Below are 23433 nucleotides of genomic sequence, written 5' to 3'. Positions count from 1 at the left end.
TGATGAGCTTTTTTCAGAGTAATCACATAGAAGAGTTTGATTTACTTTTTATTTCTATCAGGGTTCAGAGAGTGGCTTTCATGGGCCTGAAGGTTTAACCTTCCATTTTGTTGCAGTCATGGGAAAATGGAAGCCTGCTGCAGTGGGGAAATACAAGTCAGAAAAAGACTTTATTCTTAATTTGCCATCTTTATGGCCTTTCTCAGAGTACAAAAGCAAAACTACAGTTATTCATTTATGCATAAAACCATTCTGCCTATAATTCTGTCTCCTTAATTGTATCAACTCTTCCCAACTCTATTAAAAATATCAGCAGTAAATTCAGAAATTGTAAAGGCAAAGGCTGATTGTTTTTATTATATACAAATTTTAGAACCTTTACCTGACCATAAAATGGCATAAGCAACATTTGAAAAGAAATTGCAAACTAGAAAAAAAAATGCAGTTTATATGAAGAACTGAAAAATGTGTGAAAGAGAGTTTCACTAAAGATGAAGTTCAGACTTCATAGAAAGAGATCTTTTATGTGTGTTAGGTAGATAGATCCTAATGTAGATTGATAATGTGTGGTGTTTAAGTGGGGGAGAGATGGGTGCTCTCATATGCTGATGTTGAGAATAAACTAATATAGTACAGTCTTCCAGGAGAGCAATTTGGCAACGTAGGGCTGAAGCCTAAGAGTGACTCATTTGCCCCAGCAATTTCACTTCTGGGAATAAATCTTAATGAAATTGCCAGGCACATTCACAGAAATATGTTTCCAAGGTTGTTCATCCAAGTATTGTCTATAAATAATAAAAAATTGGATGCCACATGAATGTTGGTTAAATTTTTTGTGTTATGTAAGTATCTGCCATTAAGTAAAGATGGAGAGCTGTTCTCGTGAGAATGGGAGTATATTCAGAACACTATAAAATAGCATGTAAACCCATCTGCTTTTTCAGTATCTAAAGATAGATGTATCTGTGTGTTTATATAGGCATTTTGAAATTGGGAGTAAAACCTACAAAATGTTGAAAGTGATTTCTTTTAGGTCACAGGATGGGTGATTTCCATATCATCTGTTTACCTTCATGTAATTTCTGATTTTTTACAATAAGAGTGTTCTGTTTTTGTGTTCAGAAAAAATATAACGTATTTCCATTTTGAAGACAGTGAATAGGTATCAACAGCTTCCTTGCCTATAGTAAAAACATTGGTTTTCCCATTCCTCTGAATGGCTATACAGTACTCTGTTTTCTTATCTGCTCTGTCTCTAAATCCCCTTAATACATATGTTGCCCTTAATTTTATTCTTATGTGAATCTTGATTTCATTTTAGTTCCGTATTTTTCTCATGTAGAGAATGGCTTAATTCTCAATTTCTCTGTACCCCTAAATCTTTCTTCCCTGCCCCCAAATTATCTGCCAGATTTTGTCTGTTACACTTTAAATGTGGTTCCCAAATGCAGCTGTACTGCCCAAAATGAACCTTACTGTGGGCATCTTAGTGAAATCAGCCAGTGTTTCTTATCCAGATCTACATAGGATCCTGTTATCTGCGCTCCCTAGGACAAGTTGCAGAGTGTCTTCCTGAGAACCAAATATGACTCATTTCCTTGCATTTAATAATTCATTCGATTATATGTGAGGGCTTCCCAGATGGTGCTAGTGGTAAAGAACCTGCCTGCCAATGCAGGAGACATAAGAAACACTGGTTCAGTCCCTTGGGAAGATCCCCTGAAGAAGGAAATGGCAACCCACTCCAGCATTCTTGCTTGGAGGAATCCCATGGACAGAGGAGCCTAGTGGGCTGCAGTCATTGGGTCACAGGGAGTCAGATACAACTGAAGTGACTTAGCACACACACATGCACAATTATATGAAAACCTTTATTTTGACATGAAAAGCCCTTCGCAGTCAGACCTCTTCATCTTTGCCCATCTTCTGTTACAGCCACTTGACTTCCTAACATTCCTAGAAGAAATGTTTTTCTCACGGTCCTTGCTTTTGTACACCATCCCTTCTTGTGCTTTTTCCCCGCTTCTAACAACTCGGCAACTCTGCATCCTCCAACACCCAGTTAAAATATTATTTCTTCCACCAACCTTTCCTGACTCCTCTATGGGGATTTGTAGAGTCTCCTTTTTTGCACATTCTTACTGTGTTGTACTGAAACATTGCTGGTTATGTACTAGCCTCTCCCAACTTCTCAGCCCAACTTAAGATAGAAAGCTACTTAAAGATAAGCGCTGCTTCCTGGCAGTCCTATATTCTGGCTCAAGGGACACCCTGAGGTGTTCATTGCCCATGTGCCACATACATTTCCCACGATGACTTCTGCTTTGCATTTGAGCAATATCCTGTTGTTTTTAATTGTTTAATTTTTCTGAAATGTCAAGACTAAATGAAAATTCTGATCCTTTCTATGTTCTTCTCTTTTTAGGCTTCAGATGATGAGTCTTACATCAGTGATGTGAGTGATAATATATCTGAAGACAACACCAGTGTTGCAGACAACATCTCTCGGCAAAGTATGCATCCTTTGAGTTTTGAGGTTGTCCTGTCTACATGCCAAATACAACGCTAATGATTCAATGAACAATCATTTTGGCCCCCTGGCTAATTGTTCCTTTCGTAGCTTATTGTTCAATAAATTTTATATTTGTATAATCTGGTGAAAATGGTTGAAAAATTTGTTAGGGAGAGGATTAAGATAAAAAGTTTAGTTCTTGCTCAAACCAAAATTTTGAGTCCTTTGTAATTAAATGTATTTATATTTAGTTTTTAAAATTTTTACTTGTTTAGGATTTCCTTGGCAGTCTGGTGGTTAAGACTTTGAGCTCCCAAAGCAGGGGGTGTGAGTTCAATCCCTGGTTGGGGAACTAAGATCCCACGAGTCATGAAGCAACACCAGAAAGAACTATACATTGATGTTTTGTGCATTTATCAGCAACCTTGTATTGAAATAATTCTGTTCACTCTTGGGAGAGTGTAAGGAAGGCTTAAGAAATGTATCACAGTCAGAATTATTTGAAAGGGTTCTTTCCCTCCCAGGTTTTGGGAAATCAGAAAAGCAAAATATCTTTCACTGTGATTCTCATATTTCTCCTTCTTCTAGTCTTGAACGGGGAGCTTACGGGAGGAGCCTTCCGAAACGGACGTCGAACATGCCTGCCAGCTCCCTGTCCCGACACCAGTAACATTAACCTGTGGAATATATTGAGGAACAACATTGGTAAAGACCTGTCTAAAGTCTCCATGCCTGTGGAGCTAAACGAGCCACTCAATACTCTGCAGCATCTCTGCGAGGAAATGGAATACAGTGAGCTCCTGGACAAAGCTTCGGAAACTGACAGTCCCTACGAGCGCATGGTAATAAACGGTAGAGCAAATCCCTTTGGATTTGCCAACCTTAGACCTGGGCTAGGGAAGATTCATTAGGGTAGTGTATTTGCTTGTTGCCTAATACTCTAACTGCATAGGTAAGAGAAATCCATTTGCATAAACCAGGCAGGGCCAAAAAAGCTCTAGATAGCTCTATTGAAAGATACACTCTTTGTGACTTACAATTGGGTCCGAGTAGTTCTGAAGTCAGGATCTAAAGGCATCACACTTCTTTATAGGTTTAAGACATGCCTGGCCTTGCTTTTATCAGCTTTTTCTGAATGCCAGGGAAGCCCATTTGTTTAGGAACTTGGGTCTGAGAAGGTAACTTCCTGTTTGTTCCCTGCCCTGGCTTTTACTCCACGTGACCCTGGAAAACTTAACCTGCCCTCTGAAAAGCACCAGCAGTCACAACTTTCCTGCTAAGATTGTGTAAATGGCATAACCTGGCTTTCAGAACCTTTGAACTCTGTAATACTCAAGAAATTGGATGGACAGATGAATGAAGAATATTTGGCCTCAGTTGCCTGCTGGTTCCCATGCAAAGAATTTAACTGCATTTTCATTTTTTTTTTTTCCCCATGAGTATATGAAGAGTCTGTGCAAGTAATAGAAAATGCAGATGTCATCAAATCGGCACCCACTGATGTGGGTGTATAAAATCTAGAGGAATAAGGGACAAACAGGCCTGGAAGTAGTCTCTCCTATATTATTTTCCTTTCTTAAATGTTTTAACAGGTTCTTATTGCTGCATTTGCAGTTTCAGGATATTGCTCCACCTATTTCAGAGCAGGAAGTAAGCCATTCAACCCTGTCCTTGGGGAGACTTATGAATGCATTAGAGAGGACAAAGGATTCCGATTTTTCTCAGAACAAGTAAGTGCCACTGGACTCAGGTCTGTGTAGAAACTGTAGGAGGGCTGTTTGATGATGAAAATAGCTTGTTTTTGTAAACATCTGGTTGAGATGGGTTACAATACTAGTTAACAGAAAATTCACTTAGCTTATCTATGTAATTATATCCTCTAAATGTTTTTAAGCATGAAGTTGTAAGATTTGGTAATTTACTTACACATCTTGAGAATAATGCAATAACAGAGATGGATAAGTTGAGTAACTTTTATTTAGCCAAATACATGTTGCGAAAAATGATCATTTGTGGAAGTTTTAACACTGATGTCATTGCCCTTTTTTTGTTTTTAACTTTCAGGTTAGCCATCATCCACCCATTTCTGCCTGTCACTGTGAATCCAAGAATTTTGTGTTTTGGCAAGGTTTGTATTTCAATTATAACTTCAAAATCCAGTTGATAAGCCTATAAGAAAGTTTCTAGTTTCCAAAGTACTCAGTTTAGATTTCTTTTAGAACTCAGAAAATGTTGGTAATTGGCATGGAGTTCAGTTTGAGAGATGAGGTTTCTTGATTTAGATATGAAACCGTGTCACCTGGGAGATGGGATTATTTATTCAGGAAGCACAGCCCTAGGAGACAGCAGGGCTCTATGCTGACAGTGCCAGGTCAGGGCAATCTCTTCACCTCATTGTGCCTCATGGTCTGCATCGGTAGCATGAGGAGTGTATCTGCTGTCTTCTTGCTTCTTAAAGGTGTACAAATAGATCTTAATCCTGAAAGAAAGCTCTGCTATACATTATCTGTGCTCACAGTCTATTGAGAGATACATACATAGCAGTAATTTCTGTTTTTTAACTCATTGAGGCTTGGGGGTTTGAATTGAAGTCTCTATTAAATTAATATCCATTGTTAAGTTAGAATGTTGCAAACTCACCTAGGATAAAAAGTTTCAAAACCCTTCTAGAAAGAAAAGTATATATATATGTAAGTGAAAGTGTTAGTCATTCAGCTGTGGCCGACTCTTCGTGACCCTGTGGATTGTAGCCTGCCAGACTCCTCTGTCCATGGGATTTCCCAGGCAGGAATACTGGAGTGGGTAGCCATTCCCTTCTCCAGGCGATCTTCCTGACTCAGGATGGAACCAAGGTCTCCTGCATTGCAGGCGAGTTCTTTACCATCTGAGCCATCATATATGTGTAATGTGTACATTTACCATTAAATGTGAATAATTCCCTCACATTGGAAAAGGCACTTCAATGATCACTGTATGACTCTTCTCACATGCACTTCCTCAACCTAAAAATGATATGAAATTATAGAGCAGCACCGTGACTGTACTTTAGTGCAGATTAAGAAAGTAAGGCATTTCTTGTTCATAACAAAGAGTCAGAAATTTTATGGAGAGAACACTAAGCTTCCTTAACTCATCAAAAACGAGACCAGTAAATAATACACAAGCACAGATATACCCGAGTGTCCACAAGCGAAACAAAAATCCATCATGTGAGATAAAATTCTGGGCCCTGAGTAGTATCTTAACAACCAGCACAGGAACACGTTCATTAAGTTAATCTCACTTTCTCATAAATCTTACCCATCTGTTGTTAGAGGCTTTATTTTTTTTATACAGGTTCTCCCAAGTCATGTAACTTTTCATATGTGTATATAAATCAATGTTACTGCCATACTACAATCTACAATTACTTTTACTATATACCATATATATACACACACATGTATAAAATATTTCCACCATTTAGCTAAATCTTCTAACCGTATTTGTGGAGACATTGAAGCAGAGTAGAGTCTGTGTATATGTGTATATGAATATGCACACATGCACACACAGGTTATTCCAAGACTTTCTCAGTTTTATTTGTTGAAAGCACATATAGAGAATATATTATGGAAAAACAGATATTTTGGGGGGTTCCCAGTTAATCTTCTCACCGTGGGCCATCCTCAGGCACTTGTGTTAGAACTAACAGTATAGAATTGATTGTGATTACAAAAGTCCTTTGTAAAATGTAAAGTATATTATAAAAGTTCACTTCTCTAGAGTAAATGATTAGATATAGAGTGTAATTCTTTTTGTCCTCTGCCTTATGTCATTTAGATATCAGATGGAAAAACAAGTTCTGGGGCAAGTCAATGGAAATCCTGCCCGTGGGAACCCTGAATGTCATGCTTCCAAAGTAGGTTGCTCTCATCTTCCTTTTGGTCTCTTATCTGCGTTTCTAAATCATAAATGGGCATTTGAAACTCTTGTTGTTTATTACTGTTCAGTCGCTCAGTCGTGCCTCTTTGTGACCCCATGGACTGCAGCACACCAGGCTTCCCTGTCCTTTCACCATCTTCCGCAGCTTGCTCAAACTCATGTCCATTGAGTCGGTGATGCCATCCAACCATCTCATCTTCTGTCACCCCCTTCTCCTCCTGCCTTCTATCTTTCCCAGCATCAGGGTCTCTTCAAATGAGTCAGCTCTTTGAAACTCTAGATGGTGCCAAGGAGCTGTTGCCCTTTATGGCCAAGGCTTCTGTCAACTTCATCAAAGGTTGTTTTTTTTTTTTAATTGGAGTGTAATTGCTTTACAATGTTGCATTGGTTTTCACCAAAGTTTTGATACTGCTGCTGCTGCTGCTAAGTTGCTTCAGTCGTGTCCAACTCTGTGCAACCCCATAGACAGCAGCCCTCCAAGCTCCACTGTCCCTGGGATTCTCCAGGCAAGAACACTGGAGTGGGTTGCCATTTCCTTCTCCAATGCAGGAAAGTGAAAAGTGAAAGTGAAGTCTCTCAGTCGTGTAGGACTCTTAGCGACCCCATGGACTGCAGCCTACCAGGCTCCTCCGCCCATGGGATTTTCCAGGCAAGAGTACTTGGTGGGGTGCCATTGCCTCCTCCAGTTTTGAGACTGGACCCCCTCAAAAGCAAATGAGAATTTTGGCATATGTGTCAAAGCTTCCTTTTTATCTCTACATACCGTCCATTCAACCGTCAGCACCTCCCTGTCCCAATCACCATGTTAACTTGCATTTTATTTTTATTTTATTTGTATTGACATATAGTTGAATTATAATATTTTGTTAATTACTACTATGCAGTAAAGTAACTTCATTTTATATATATATGTATATATATATACATTCTTTTTCATATTCTTTTCCATTATGATTTATCACAGGATATTGAATATAGTTCTCTAGGCTATACAGTATGACCCTGTTGTTTATTTAGTCTATATATACTAGTTTGCATCTGATAATCCCAAAGTCCTATTCATATCCTTTCCACCTCCCTCCCCTTGGCAACCACCGGTCTATTCTCTGTGTCTCTGTTTGCATTATATACGAAAGTTTCTCTTTTTAGCCATTTATTTTCTATATAATTTATACTTTCACTTCTGAGTTCATCTTAGCCCCAGGCACTATTTTTAATGTTTAAGTTATTTTATTAAGGAAGTGATCCTTAATATTTATTAAGGATCCTTTATTAAGGAAGGGATCCTTATACAGTTGTTTTCTGGAGAATATAGCCTTGTTGTTGTTAATTGTTGTTTAGTCACTAAGTCATGACTCTTTTGCGACCCCATGGACTGTAGCCCTTTAGGGATTTCCTAGGCAGGACTACTGGAGTGAGTTGCCATTTCCTTCCCCAGGGATCAAACCTGCATCTCCTGCATTGGCAGGCGAATTCTTTACCATTGAACCACCAGGGAACGCCTGAATATAGCCTATGCATCTTAAAGTTTAATTGAGTTTACATTGAGGCCAAAGGTTTGATTGTTTTTCTTTCTTTCTTCATTCAGTTGATTTTGTTTTTATTTTGTTTTTGTCTATATGAATGACAGAGTTTTCTCGTGTATTGAATATGGAGGATGGTTGGGAAAGGGAGCAGTTCTCAGGACCACAAAATAAATGTTCAGTATTTACAAACTCACGAGGAAGAGAGTTTTCCCAGGTATACATAGTGCCTACATCATACCAATTCATAAATTTTCTAGAAATCCAGAAGCATTTTAGATTGAAATAGCATTTTATTTGAATATATAATAATGTGCATTTTCAAGTTCAGTTCAATTGTTCAGTCGTGTCTGACTCTTTGTGACCCCATGGACTGCAGCACTTCAGGCTTCCCTGTCCATCACCAACTCCCGAAGCTTGCTCAAACTCATGTCCATCGAGTCGGTGATACCATCCAACCATCTCATCCTCTGTTGTCCCCTTCTCCTCTTGCCTTCAATCTTTCCCAGCATCTGGTCTTTTCCAATGAGTCAGTTTTTTGCATCAGGTGGCCAAAGTATTGGAACTTCAGCTTCAGCATCAGTCCTTCCAGTGAATATTTAGGACTGATTTCCTTTACGACTGACTAGTTTGATCTCCTTGCTCTCCAAGGGACTCTCAAGAGTCTTTGCCAGGAACACAGTTCAAAAGTATCAATTCTTCAGCTCTCAGCCTTCTTTATGGTCCAACTTTCACATTCCTACATGACCACTGGAAAAACCACACCTTTGACTGACTATATGGACCTTTGTCAGCCAAGTGATATCTTTGCTTTTTAATATGCTGTCTAGGTTTATCATAGCTTTCCATCCAAGGAGCAAGCATCTTTTAATTTTGTGACTGCAGTCACAGTCTGCATTGATTTTGGAGCCCAAGAATATGAAATCTGACATTGTTTTCACTTTTTCCTATCTGTTTTCCATGAAGTGATAGAACCAGATGCCATGATCTTTGCTTTTTGAATGTTGAGTTTTAAGCCAGCATTTTCACTCTCTTCTCTCACTTTCATCAAGAGATTCTTTAGTTCCTCTTCACTTTCTGCCATTAAAGTGATATTATCTGCATATCTGAAGTTGTTGATGTTTCTCCTGGCCATCTTGATTCCAGCTTGTGAGTCAACTGGCCCAGCGTGTCATATGACGTACTCTGCATGTAAGTTCTTCTGCTTCTGTTAGGCCGTTGCCGTTTTGTTCCTTACTGTGTCTATCTTTGCGTGAAATGTTCCCTTGGTATCTTCAGTTTTCTTAAAGAGATCTTTAGTCTTTCCAGTTCTATTGTTTTCCTCTATTTCTTTGCATTGTTCACTTAAGAAGGCTTTCCTTGCTACTCTCTGGAACTCTGCATTCAGTTGGGTATATCTTTCCCTTTCTCCTTTGCCTTTCGCTTCTTCTCTTTTCTCAGCTATTTGTAAGGCCTATTCAAACAACCATTTTGCCTTCTTGCATTTCTTTTGCTTGGGGACGGTTTTGGTCACCACCTCCTGTACAGTGTTATGAACCCCTGCACATAGTTCATTAAGCATTCTGTCTACAAGATTTAGTACCTTGAATCTATTCATCACCTCCACTGTATAATCATAAGGGATTTGATTTAGGTCATACCTGGATGGCCTAGTTGTTTTCCCTACTTTCTTCAATTTCAGCCTCAATTTTGCAATAAAGAGCTGATGATCTGAGCCACAGTCAGCTCCAGGTTTTGTTTTTTTCTAACTGCATAGAGCTTCTCCGTCTGTGGCTGCAAAGAACATAATCAATCTGATTTCAGTATTGACCATCTGGTGATGTCCATGTGTAGAGTCGTCTCTTGTGTTGTTGGAAGAGGGTGTTTGCTATGACCAGTGCATTCTCTTGGCAAAACTCTGTTAGCCTTTGCCCTGCTTCATGTTGAACTCCAAGACCAAACTTGTCTGTTACTCCAGGTATCTCTTGATTTCCTACTTTTCCATTCCAGTCCCTTATGATGAAAAGGGCATCTTTTTTTGGTGTTAGTTCTAGAAGGTCTTGTAGATCTTCACAGAATCATTTGTTCAACTTCATCTTTGACATTAGTGGCTGGGGCATAGACTTGGATTACTGTGATGTTGAATGGTTTGCCTTGGAAATGAACTGAGCTCATCCTGTCATTTTTGAGATTGCACCCAAGTACTGCATTTTGGACTCTTTTGTTGACTATGAGGGCTATTCCATTCCTTCTAAGAGATTCTTCCTCACAACAGTAGATATAATGGTCATCTGATGGATGGATATGAGAGTTGGACTATAAAGAAAGCTGAGCACCAAAGAATTGATGCTTTTGAACTGTGGTGTTGGAGAAGACTTTTGAGAGTCCCTTGGACTGCAAGGATATCCAACCAGTCAATCCTAAAGGAAATCAGTCCTGAATATTCATTGGAAGAACTGATGCTGAAACTGAAGTTCCAATACTTTGGCCACCTGATGCAAAAAACTGACTCATTGGAAAAGACCCTGATGCTGGGAAAGATTGAAGGCAGGAGGAGAAGGGGACAACAGAGGATGAGATGGCTGGATGGGATCACCAACTCAGTGGACATGAGTTTGAGTAAATTCCAGGAGTTAGTGATGGACAGGGAGGCCTAGCGTGCTGCAGTCCATGGGGTCACAAAGAGTTGGACATGACTGAGCGACTGAACTGAACTGAGTTGAATTAAATTCACCCATTCCCATCCATTTAGTTCACTGATTCCTAAAATATCATTATTCACTCTTGCCGTCTCCTGTTTGAGCACATCCAATTTACCTTGATTCGTGGACCTAGTATTCCATGTTCCTATGCAATATTGTTCTTTAAAGCATCGGACTTTACTTTCACCACCAAATACAACCACAATTGGGCATCGTTTCTGCTTTAACTCATCTTCTTCAGTCTTTCTATAACCTTACTCCCCAGAAATTACATTAGATTTTTGTTATCTATCCTCATCTGTCTTTTCCCAAGGAATTATTCACATATTTTGGCTTAACTCAGAGCATAAAGCCCTATCCTCAGAGTAGCCTTTCTTAAGTGCATGCCATGCTGTGCCTCTCGCCCTCCCCACCCTGAACCCCTCCCTTGATGGCACATTGCCTGCAGGGTAAATCCAGACTCATTGGTGTGTCTTTCAGGGCCTTCCATGCTCTGCCCCCTCCCACCTTCCAGCCTTACCCCCTCCTCACCCCCTCACCTATAGCATGCTACACACAGGTTCCCAGATGCATTGTGCTCTTTTGACTTCTGTGGCTTTGTCTCTGCTTTCCCAGCCTGTAGTACCTTCCTGTCCTTGCTCCTAGCTTAGACCAAACCAACCTCCTCTAGCAAATCTTCCTTGACGCTCACCCCACATGCCAGGCAGATCTAAGGACCCTCCTTCTCTCAGAAGCGTCCATCTACCCCTGCCTTACTGTTGGACCCAGGAGAGCAGAGACAGGCCCTACTCAACTTGGTAGCTTTAGCACCTGGCCCATAGAAAGCACGGACATATTCCTTAAATGAATGAATCATGTGGTAAATGTCCTTGACCACATAGAAACTTCCAACAAAGAAAGGAGAGGAAGGTGAAGTTCGAAAAGGAGGCTTTGGTGAAAAATATTCTCATTGGTAGAAACACTAATATATATTCGTGACCTTCACTGTTTTTACTCAGTGTTGTATTCCTCACTAGGTATGGAGATTGCTACGTGTGGAACAAGGTCACCACGTGCATACACAACATCCTGAGTGGGAGGAGATGGATAGAGCATTACGGAGAAGTGACCGTTAGAAACACCAAAAGCAGCGTTTGCATTTGCAAACTCACATTTGTCAAGGTAAATAATTCCATACAATAGCAAAGGAAGGGTATATAAAATGCTTCCTAGGAAAGAAATAGAGCAATTACCTTAAACAACAGCAAGTGAATCAGTCCTTATGGATTAATTAATATTAATCCTTATGGACATTTAGTTAAGAAAGCAGAACAAGATGGTGGAGTTGCCCCAGGCATGCGGACATCTGACCATGTAGAAGTCAAAAAGGACACCATCTTGAAACAGAAAAAAGAGTTCTTTTTAAAGAATGTTCTTTTTAAGCACCAAGTCAGTTCATTAAGTAAAATTCCAGAGAGTACTTCTTGCCTGTAACAAGTCTCCTGGTTTATATTCTATTTATATTCCTGCTTGATTACAACATATTCAAGTGATCCTATTTTAGGGAACTAAATATATCACAGTTGTGTTTTCTGCGGATACTTAGAGATGACTGCTTCTAGTCCCTATAAACTTATCCAACTGTGCCACTATTATATATAATCTTACATAAGTTCAACAAAAAGCAAGAGAAGATATCAGATATTTTCCTTTTTTTCTTATAGATTGATTATGTGGCTCAGAACTGAAGAGCCTGAATCAGTATTTGCTCTGACTGGGTCATGACAGTAACTGTGTGTATTTAGGTTTCTCGTCTAGGAGAAACTTCACTTTAGGCCTGCCTCTAATATTTGCAGAGCTCAGGGTGAGAGTACAAATGGACGTCCCCGTTCCGTATGTGTAAATATTTAAAATATGTAAACCAAGCCCACAAGCTGTCAAATAAAATATGTTTATACTGACAAAAGTACTTTTGTAAAAATAAAATCTGCAAGTCTAGGTTGGACCCTTGGGAACACTGAGCTGGAAACCCGGCAGCTCAGGAGAGCCAGTCTGGCCCACGGCCTTCACCACTTACTCCCCACCCCCATCTCTGCCCCGCACTGCGAGAAGCCGCACATATTTATATAGACAGTCCAGCCCACACTTCCAGACTCTGTTCACACGCCTTCAAACCGCCACCCTTGGCCAGCCCTCAGGCCTAATGATTCACATTTTCATCTGCCTATGAGTAGATGAATCAAGGAAAGGCCTGTGCAGGCCATGGAATAAGCTTAGGGGCATTTGGATAGGAATTGGGACCTCATCTAGAATGAGGCCATGGGATCCAAATGGGTCACTTCTCACAGGCTTCTGACCCCTTGAGAAGGAGTATGGCTGGAAGAGAGCTAGAACAAGGTCTTCCTGGTTAAATTCAGCTATTTATAGCTACTATGAAAATTATTTTACAGTTTTCTCCAGCTTTGCCAATTGAAAATCATTAAAATCCAGGAGCCAAGGAAAATTCAAGACAGGACGATGGGAAGAATTACTCATCTATAGATTAATACTCAGTTAAGATAGAAACTCGGCCTTCTCTGGGCTGTGCTGTCATACTCTAGCAGGGAGTAGGGTCATCCCTTTCTTAAAAGTTAAGCCAACTAATGCTTAGAAAGCCACCCTTCCTTGCAAAACATTTTGAGATAGATGTCTGGAAATGGCTTGCCTGAGAAACATCAAGGTTAAGGAAATATTCCATATGGAAATTATAGGGATTGGTGTTATTAAACAGATATGGTGTTTTAACAGGAGTTTGGTTTTTCCAGGTGAATTACTGGAATTCTAATGTGAATGAAGTCCAGGGGGTTGTGATGGATCAGGAGGGGAAGGTGGTGCACCGGCTGTTTGGGAAATGGCATGAAGGGCTGTACTGTGGTGTGGCCCCTTCTGCTAAGTGCATCTGGAGACCAGGTGAGACTGGCTTGAGTGTCCTGCCTCTAGGGGGCGCCGTGAGTGGCTGAAGGTTGGGAAGGTCCCATCATCTGAGATACACCTTATGTTTTCTTTAATAGTGAGATTATAAACGTAAATGCTTAAGGCAATTACAGTTACATTTATACTTAACCTATAAGCTTAATAAGTACTGCTACTAAGTCACTTCAGTCGTGTCCGACTCTGTGTAACCCCATAGACGGCAGCCCACCAGGCTCCCCCATCCCTGGGATTTCGCCATTTCCTTCTCCAATGCATGAAAGTGAAAAGTGAAAGTAAAGTCGCTCAGTCGTGTCTGACTCTTAGCGACCCCATGGACTGCGGCCTACCAGGCTCCTCCGTCCATGGGATTTTCCAGACAAGAGTACTGGAGTGGGTTGTCATTGCCTTCTCCATTAATAAGTACAATATTTGATAATAAGGAGTTGTCGAATTGAGACCAAATCTGATGTGTAGTCAGATTGGGCTTCATGTAAAATCTCTCTAAATGTAATGCCCACATTTCCAAAGCTAGGTTTACTTATTAAAGCATTTAAATAATTGAAATATGCAAACTTAGTCATGTTTTTTATTTATTCTCTGTTTTAGTAAAACAAAGGAAAGCCTGCAAACACCCATAATCCAGAAATTTAATTATTTAACCAGAATAAGTGATCTTTTTACTTGAGCAGCAAAGAGCTACAATATGTTGACATTTAATAAAAGACATCAAGAGAGCTCTGGTAATACACTAGCATATAACTATCAAGTACAAATGGAGCAAGTATCCACATGATATTTATTTTCATTGGAATTTTGTCAGTTAATTCCTAACTTTAAAATTAGTTGTTAGTTTCCTTAGAGACCTCAATTGAATATATAAATTCCCTGCTAGTAGAGTGGTTAGTTCATTTATTTGTCAGTTAGGTACTGAGTAGTGACTAAGCTTCAGGCTCTGTTCTGGAAGCTTGGAAGTGCATTAATGTGCGGAGCCTGCAACAGCTCTACCTTCTAATTTAGTTTAAAAGTGCCAGTAAACATTAAATATGAATCTTTTTCTAAATGGAAATAAATTATTTCTGGTGATAACTTAATGCTGCTCATAGTTAATCACTCAAACATTTAATTACCCAGTTGGATATTTGAGAGAAAAATTACGGTGTAGTTTAGCCAGTGAAGACTACTCTATGTGCAAAGTTGTATTTTAAAGGCTAGATTTTACTAAATATATGAATCTATCAGTTCTAATAGTCAACATAAAAGTTTTTCATCTTACAAAATAAAACCAATTTAATTTCTTTAAAAATTTGTAATCTAGGGACTTCCCTGTGATCCAGTAGCTAAGACTGTGCTTCCAATACAGGGGGCCCAGGCTCAATCGTAGTCAGGGAACTCAGTCCCACATGCTGCAATTAAGTGTTCTAATGCCGCAATGAAGACTGAAGATGTCACATGCTGGAACTAAGACCCAGCACAGCCAAATGCATAAATAAAATTGTTTAAAATTTGTAATCTAATGTTTATGACTACAGATTTAATGCTAATGTGAGTGTTAATTAAACGTCCGGGTTAAGTCAGCCTCTGCATGCTCTCTACACTTCTTTGCCTCTCACAGTGGTTTCTTGGCTTCATTCCAGGTTCCATGCCCACCAACTATGAGCTCTACTATGGCTTCACAAGGTTTGCTATTGAGCTCAACGAGTTAGATCCTGTACTAAAAGACCTCCTTCCTCCAACAGATGCCCGGTTCCGGCCAGATCAGAGGTGAGCAGAGCGGTGGTGTTTAAAATGAACACCAGGTCATGGCATTGTGCTTGCAGAAGTCATCAGTACTTTGATCACCATCCTTTGCTTATTCACTGAATCATTCATTCCCTTATTCACTCAGCAACAGTTGAGCCTTCTAACCCTAGAAAAAGAGTATTCAGAGTATGATCATAATAGAAGATTAACTCAACAAAAGTGCCCCACAGAAGATAACATATATGTTTTTTAACAAAAAGTGCAGCCCCCCAATTTACCAAAAGTCTGCAAATTATTGAACTCTCCACTAAATACACAATCACTCCTCACCTCAGTGTTTGTACTTCTGTACTTCTATTACTTTTTAACACGGAGCATCTTTTTTTATTCAAGTAACATTGGTGTTACATTATATAATTATAACATTATGTATGTACTAATGGGCTTCCCAGATGGCGCTAGTGGTAAAGAACCTGCCTGCCAGTGTAGGAGTCATAAGAGATGTGGGCTCAGTCTCTGGGTTGGGAAGATCCCCTGGAGGAGGGCATAGCAACCCACTGCAGCATTCTTGCCTGGAGAGTCCCATGGACAGAGGAGCCTGGTGGGCTACCAGCCATAGTGTCTCTAAGAGTTGGACATGACTGAAACCTCTTAGCACGCATGCATATATAGTAGTAATATGTAATCTTCATGGGTACAAATTATATTTCTACATCTGTGTATTTACGTATACCAAAAATTTAGTTTCTATCCATCATCATACAGTTGATCTCCTTTATCCATTTCAGTGAAGAATAAGAGGAGAAGATACAGGGATACCTAGAAATCATTATTGTTGTCGTTTAGTAGCTAAGTTGTATCTGACTCTTTTGCAACCCCAGGAGCTGTAGCCCTCCAGGCTCCTCTGTCCATGGGATTTCCTAGGCAAGAATACTGGAGTGTGTGGCCATTTCCTTCTCCAGGGGATCTTCCTGACCCAAGGATCAAACCCATGTCTCTTGCATTGGCAAGTGGATTCTTTATCACTGAGCCACCAGGGAAGCCCATACCTAGAAATATTTTGAGTCAAGAATTGGAGTTTTCCCAGCATGTTTTCGATCCCCTAGAGTGTGAGATATACTCAATATACAGTATCTTTAATACCTTCTGATTTTTAAAAAATTATTCTTACATATTCCTATACTCATGTTGTCTATTCCTACAGAATTAATTTTATTCTTTACAGAAATTCTATGTCATACAAATTCCATCCAAGATTCTCTGTTCCCACTGTCTTTGTGGCTTTGTCTGTCTTCTGCCAAAGTGTCCCCAGTATTGGGTTTTCTAGTATTCAGTTTTCTTATGTTCCCCCCTCTTCCTCTAGAACATGCAGTATCACTGTTTGACATTCAAACTTATCAATAAGCTTCCTGTACACTGTGTATCATATTGTATCCCTGTTCTTTGCTCTCATTTTGAAATTTAAATATTTGCAAACCACCATTGGGTCTGCTTTCTCGATTCTATTTCAATATTGCATTTCTGAATTTCATTTACTACTTATTTCCTTTCTGTGGCCTTTTGTAATTTCCCCCAACTGTTACCTTTTCTTTTTTCATCAGTTTTACTCTTTCCAATAAAAGATGAGAGCTCCTCCCTCTCAATCTGTTCTAAACGTAGCTGGAGAGCAGCCAGGTCACATCCTCCACGCAGGAGCCCTTCACAAGTACTTCATTATAACATGGAAAAGGAGCAGAGCCCGGGACTTGATGATGTTCTAACCTCAGACTCTCCAGTCATCCCGAAAAATCTCAAGTTTTGGAACCCTAGACAGCACAGAGAAGCTGACCACTTCCCTTTCACTTCTGCCTGCAATGCAGAAGACCCAGGTTCAATATACCTGGGTTGGGAAGATCCCTGGGAGAAGGGAATGGCAGCCCATCCAGTATTCTTGCCTGGAGAATTCCATGGACTGAGGAGCCTGGTAGGCTTCAGTCCATGGGGTCACAAAGAGTCTGACACAACTGAGTGTCTTTCACACACACAGAAACTATCTTAGCTGATGGCAGACAGAAACTGTGGCACGAGCAAGGGGACGTTATCAGAGTGTTACTGTTCATTGTGTTATATTCATGGTAGCCAGAATTTAAGTTTATGCAAATAGGATGATTTTTTCCTCAGTAAAGAAGATAATATATTAAAAGATAAACTGCTTTCTGCTTAGATTTTTGGAAGAAGGAAACTTAGAAGCTGCAGCAGCAGAGAAGCAAAGAGTAGAGGAACTCCAGAGATCTCGAAGACGATACATGGAAGAAAACAACCTTGAACATATACCAAAATTTTTTAAGTAAGTCAGTTTATTCCCGCAACAAGTTCATGTTTTGCAAATGGTTGCCACAAGCAATGAAAAACTTAGGGTAAGAAGAAAATGAGGGATAGTTTCATGTCCAGGGCACTTTGAGGTAGAAAATTAAACTGATTTTGGTCACTGGTACTTGGCAGTGAAAATACTGAATCAGATTTTTTGGTCTCGTGAAGTTTGTAGCCACAGAAATAAATTCTGCTGGACAGCTCTTTTCTTTTCATGGGCAGCAGTAAAGAGTGAGGGTCCTGCCCAAAAGGCTCCTTATCCTCCAGCTATATCCTTTTGAATGGTAGAAACTTGTTCCCACTCCCTCACCCAGAGATAAGCTGGGACCCTGTTGCCCACAGGGTCATTCTGGCTTCATTAGTATTTAATTTTACTTCTTTCATATGGAGGGGCTTCCCTGGTGGCTCAGACAGTAAACAATCTGCCTGCAATGTCAGAGACCCGGTTCGATCCCTGGCTTGGGAAGATCCCCTGGAGAAGGAAATGGCAACCCACTCCAGTATTCTTGCCTGGAGAATCCCATGGACAGAGGAGCCTGGCGGGCTACAGTCCATGGGGTCGCAAAGAGTCGGACATGGCTGAGTGGCTGACACTAACACCCTCTATCATATAGAGCTTTGTGTCCATTCAGATTTGACCCTTCTGTGGTATGATCATGGTGATTATTACAGGATTATTTGAGGGATTATGAATACATCACACAGACTAAGCTGTGGTTTTCAGATCCATCTGCCACCCTTTAGAATCAGGACACATCAGCTCAGAATAACCTCTTACCCCTTTTAGCTGCCCTCTCCTGACTGTCCTGGACCGGAACTGCAGTCCTGCTCTTTAGATGTTGAAAGTGTCTTCACTGGGCCTGGATCCTGCAGAGGCTATTACAGCTACTGAGGCTGTGTACCTTCCCCGTCAGTGAAGCAGAGAAAATTCTTGTGGGTCTGGGGTCTAGTTACGGTGTTTGTACGTGCTTTGGGCCCCTTCACTTTCTAGTCCTGCCTTGAGGTGACTTATCCCCGCTCTTAGCCCCTCTCCCTAGAACCCTGCCCACTTCCATTTCACAACAAAAATGAGTTTATTTCTGGTCAAAAATAGTCAAATCATCAGCCAGCAGATAGAATGTTCACTGGCTTACAAAGTACTGATTCTAATACACACCTTATCTACAGGAGGGGGTCCAATTATCAGATCACGTGAATGAGACTTACGTCTAATGTTGATTTGTATATTTTCACAGAAAAGTGATTGATGCCAATCAAAGAGAAGCCTGGGTTTCTAACGACACCTACTGGGAGCTGCGAAAGGACCCTGGTTTTAGCAAAGTAGATAGCCCTGTTCTCTGGTAAACGGGAAACGTAGAGCTAGCCGACATATCACGCTCTGAATGAATAAATAACTATGCACAATTATGTTTCTTAGAGCTCCGCGTGGTTTCTGGGTCTATTGAAAACCGACCATTTGCTTTTCTATTCATCTTTATAATGAACTTTCAGAAGTGCATTAGACAAGGCCTCTAACCACTTTCGGATCCTTTCTGTTTTGCTGCAACCATATTCCTTAAAAAACATCCACACCCTCCTCAAAAAGCAGAATAAAAGGAGCAGAATATAAAATCCAAAGTCTGAAGAGTCTGTAAAGAGAAACAAACTGTAACTGGTGCTTAAAAAGCTGATCCAGAGAGTTTAAAGCAACATGACACACGAACCATAAGCGCCATCCCCTCCTTGCAGGAGCTCCAGGGCCATGGCAGTTGGTCAGCTCAGACTTGGAGCTTGTCCATTTGATGTGGTGTACCTGTGCTGGCCTTTTTAAAAGAGATGTGATGCTTCTCAGAACCTGTTCCATCTGTACGCCATTGTTCATGCCTTAAGAAATGCAAAGATGTACAATAAATCCTTTTTTTAAATGTGCGTTCCTAGGTTTATGTGAAGGACAGATCTTTTGAATCATGGCATGATTCACTTTATGGGATCAAAAGAATTATGAGACTAACTCAAATAGCTTGAAAAAGGTAAACAACACGTGCTTTACTTTGCTATATTGGTCACTATATCGTATGTCTGTAGGGCAAGAAGGAAAAGGTGTGCTAAGTAGATCTCTGTATTCACGTTGCTCGTCCATCTCCTGTCCTGCATACAGTTAATAAACCATCCCTCCTCCACCTCAGCTCCCAGTGTGCCCTGTTATTTGGCAACATCCGTATTTGATTTGAACACTTGTCACTGGTGTTAAAACTTTGGAAGGAAATAGCAGAAAGCGTATCGAATTTCTCTGTGGGCTTCGGAGTACTGTTAAGTCTAACTGTTTTTGAGTGAAGCGCAGGGCAGCCCACGCGTATCCTGTGTCTGACCCATCGGCACTGTTGGAATTCCACTGGGAAAGAATGCGAGAACACTAGAAGCTTATTTGCATTGTTTAAATGAGCTCTATGCAAAATCACGTATCATATTTTCATCAAGTGTTTCTGTATGATACATAGCCACAGATTAAACATGTACCTTGCTATTGGCAAAAATATAAAATTGAAGCTAAGGAATTTATCTATCCCAACAAAAAAGGAGGGAGATGAGGGGCAGAAATGTGTTTTGCATATTTCAGAATTTGTTTTTTTTCCTCCACTGATATATAGAAGTTTTGTAGGAATTTGCATCAGTATTTCTGAGTTTCTGCATATAGATAATTATATAAATGCTTATATATTTTTTAAAAATCTCTTTAGAGATTTTCCTAGAGAATTATAAAATCACATGTATTTTATTCTGTTAAATTTTTATTCTTAGACTCTTATTATCAGATTTTATGTGTCATTTTAAGCAGTGAAAAGGTTACTGATTTTTTTATTATGAGGTGTTGATTTTAGTTTTGTTTCTTTTCCTCTAAGAATTCCTAATTATGGCTATTTTACATCAAACCAAGACTGCTGAGAGCATATGGGAAAACTCCGAAGTCTCCACTAGGTGGAGCAGGTTTTAATTATCTGAAACTCATTCCTCCTTTTATCTGAGTCTATACCCTGGTGACTCAGAGGTTAAAGCGTCTGCCTGCAATGCGAGAGACCTGGGTTCGATCCCTGGGTCAGGAAGATGCCCTGGAGAAGGAAATGGCAACCCACTCCAGTATTCTTGCCTGGAGAATCCCATGGACGGAGGAGCCTGGTGGGCTATAGTCCACGGGGTCGCAAAGAGTCAGACACGACTGAGCAACTTCACTTTCCCTTTCATACCTTATATGTACAGCATGCACTGGTTCAGAATGCAGTTTCATTATCAAGCACACTCCCAGCTCTGAGCATGTAAGCAGAACCCTTCCTCAGTTTCTCAATGCCTTTAATTCCTATTTTAAGTCTTTGGTGGCTTCCCCCATGGCAGTAACATGTTCCTTATTATTGATTCTTTTTCTGCCCATTCATCTTGACATCCTTTTATATGCGTCCTGAGATACATGCCTTTGATTAAATTTTAATTAGAATTTTGTGGGCTTCCTCAAAGAAGTCTGTTCTCCCTTAATTGGTAAAATTTTAGATACTATTTACAGTGGTTTTTGTCTGTATGTACTAGCATGTCCCTGAAGAGTCTCCGAATTTTAGCCTAAAGATAAATTCTGCAAAATAAAGGTACTGTAAATAAGATACTACAAGTAGGAAGGTAAGACCCAAGGTGACCAACGATCATATCAATCAGTCGGCTGGATGAGGACCCATGACCCAAGAGGGAGGCAACTGCTGTACCTCGCAATGGGCTTTGAAAAAGAGGATAACTAGTAGGATGGACCTTTGCAGCTGCTGCTGCTGCATCACTTCAGTCGTGTCCGACTCTGTGCGACCCCATCAACGGCAGCCCACCAGGCTTCCCATCCCTGGGATTCTCCAGGCAAGAACACTGGAGTGGGTTGCCATTTCCCTCTCCAATGCATGAAAGTGAAAAGTGAAAGTGAAGTCGCTCAGTCATGTCTGACTCTAAGTGACCCCATGGACTGCAGCCTACCAGGCTCCTCCGTCCATGGGATTTTCTAGGCAAGAGTACTGGAGTGGGGTGCCATTGCCTTCTCTGAGGATGGACCTTTACTACCTAATAAGTTAAAGGTACAAATCAGATAGGTGAATGTTGGTCAGACCTAACCGGAAACTCTTCCTAGGATTTCAAGATGAGAATGAGAAGAGTGTCAAATTAATTAAAATCACCACATTCTTTGTAACTCTTTTGAGATTCAGATATACTGAGTAGAATTCCAGTTCAAGTGATCAAGTTTTAGATAATGCTTCTGTAGTACCTGATTCACAACAGTTCCCTTCAAACATTCACACCAGTGTAATGGCCCCATCCCCATTTCTTTCTCACTTTTTATTTATTTGATAATTGCAGAATTGTGAGACTCTGTATTCATCTGCATAATTTGAGGGCTTTTGAGACTAGTTTCAACACCAAAAGGATAGACTAGATAGTAGATCATTCTTGATAAAAACGTGACTTATTTGTTAGAATTTGATATAAACCTTTACATTTCAGGGGCACTTTTCCCCCCCTAAAACAGTCTAGAATAGAGGAGGACTTAATATATCTTTATACCTCCCCTGTGATTTATTTAAGCTCCTGCATATTTTTGAGCCGGTCTTTAAGGAAAGCAGTAATAATTAATGATGGTCCTGTGGATGTGGCTAGACAGAAAAGAGCAATGGCACACACCAGCATGTGCAGAGGCCAACCAGGAACCAGTTATTTTGCTTCCATATGCTGCTACCAAGGGTGCAAATTTACTTTGAGATTTTGCTGTTATTTTATTGGGTTTTTTAATTAAGTTATTACTTTTCACAGGTTACTTTAAATTCCAGACAATTGTAAAAACAAACCTCATTTGAGATATTTTAATATTACATATCATGAAAACTACCAGATGTACTTTGGTAAGAGAAATCAAGGAGTTTCTCATACAAAGGATGCCAGGTTGTCGATTTTCTAAACCTTGTGCTCCTCTTCATTAATCTGGCCCCTAGGACTTCCAGTGATTCCACTAATTAAGCATTATATTAGGTCCTGCCCCAAGGAGCACTAGGGGGGTACAGAGTTAAAGAGGAAGCTGATCCAACTGTTTTGCTTAGTTCTGATTATGGCTCTGGCTGGAGAAGAGTTTATAATCATGATTGAATGTACATTTTGTTAGTACCTTGGGTTTTAATTATCCATCTTGTCTCATCTAGTACTCTGTCATCCAGATAATGAAGTATTTGTGGGAGCAGAGCTCCTCACACACCAGGGGGTGTAATAAATGTTTGCACTTGACTCAAGTTGATACATTATGACTGTGGCACAGTAAATAAAGCTTGTGTACAAAATATTTATTTCTATGGCAGCCATTATGTTCAGGATATATAAACTGTATCTGATTAAACAATTATGAATCTGTTTTGTGCTCTAGAAATATTCTTTTGGGGGAAAGATGGAAAAAATGTCATGGGAGCTAAGATTAAACTATTTGGGTTTCTTTTTTTTTTTCTTTTTCCGAAAGGCTTCCCAGTGATTTAGAAATAGTGCTTATCAAACTAGGATTAGGTTCTCTAAGTTTTCATTGAATTTCTTTTGTAAGATTGATCTTTTTAAACTATACATTGCATGAATCATTCTGTTAAACCTGACTTTGTTTAATGCATGATTATACAAACACACATTTGTGACTGAATTGTAAAACCTATGTTGTAGCCTTCACTTATTAGAGAAAATGGCAAATTGTTCAAGAAAGGACTAGTTTTAATCCTTCCAGAGTGAAATGAAAAGAATGAAT

At 40.0% G+C, this 23433-nt stretch overlaps 1 protein-coding gene across 19 annotated transcripts in view; it reads left to right on the top strand.

The window, feature by feature from the left end:
* OSBPL6 (oxysterol binding protein like 6) overlaps nt 1-19824 on the top strand; it is a 215399-nt gene extending 195575 nt beyond the window's left edge. For all 19 annotated transcript variants that reach the window (XM_027556790.1, XM_027556860.1, XM_027556852.1 and 16 more), the window contains 10 exons: nt 2426-2513; nt 3101-3354; nt 4105-4242; nt 4577-4640; nt 6335-6413; nt 11657-11801; nt 13424-13568; nt 15206-15332; nt 17515-17637; nt 18896-19824. In XM_027556790.1, the coding sequence (XP_027412591.1) occupies nt 2426-2513; nt 3101-3354; nt 4105-4242; nt 4577-4640; nt 6335-6413; nt 11657-11801; nt 13424-13568; nt 15206-15332; nt 17515-17637; nt 18896-19004 (1272 nt within the window). In that variant the 3' untranslated portion in view covers nt 19005-19824. The remainder of the gene's footprint in view (nt 1-2425; nt 2514-3100; nt 3355-4104; nt 4243-4576; nt 4641-6334; nt 6414-11656; nt 11802-13423; nt 13569-15205; nt 15333-17514; nt 17638-18895) is intronic.
* The last annotated feature ends 3609 nt before the right edge of the window (nt 19825-23433 follow it).

The sequence above is a fragment of the Bos indicus x Bos taurus genome, chromosome 2 (genome assembly GCF_003369695.1).
Source record: "Bos indicus x Bos taurus breed Angus x Brahman F1 hybrid chromosome 2, Bos_hybrid_MaternalHap_v2.0, whole genome shotgun sequence".
NCBI classification, from domain to species: domain Eukaryota; kingdom Metazoa; phylum Chordata; class Mammalia; order Artiodactyla; family Bovidae; genus Bos; species Bos indicus x Bos taurus.
This window is presented reverse-complemented; position numbering and strand designations above follow the sequence as displayed.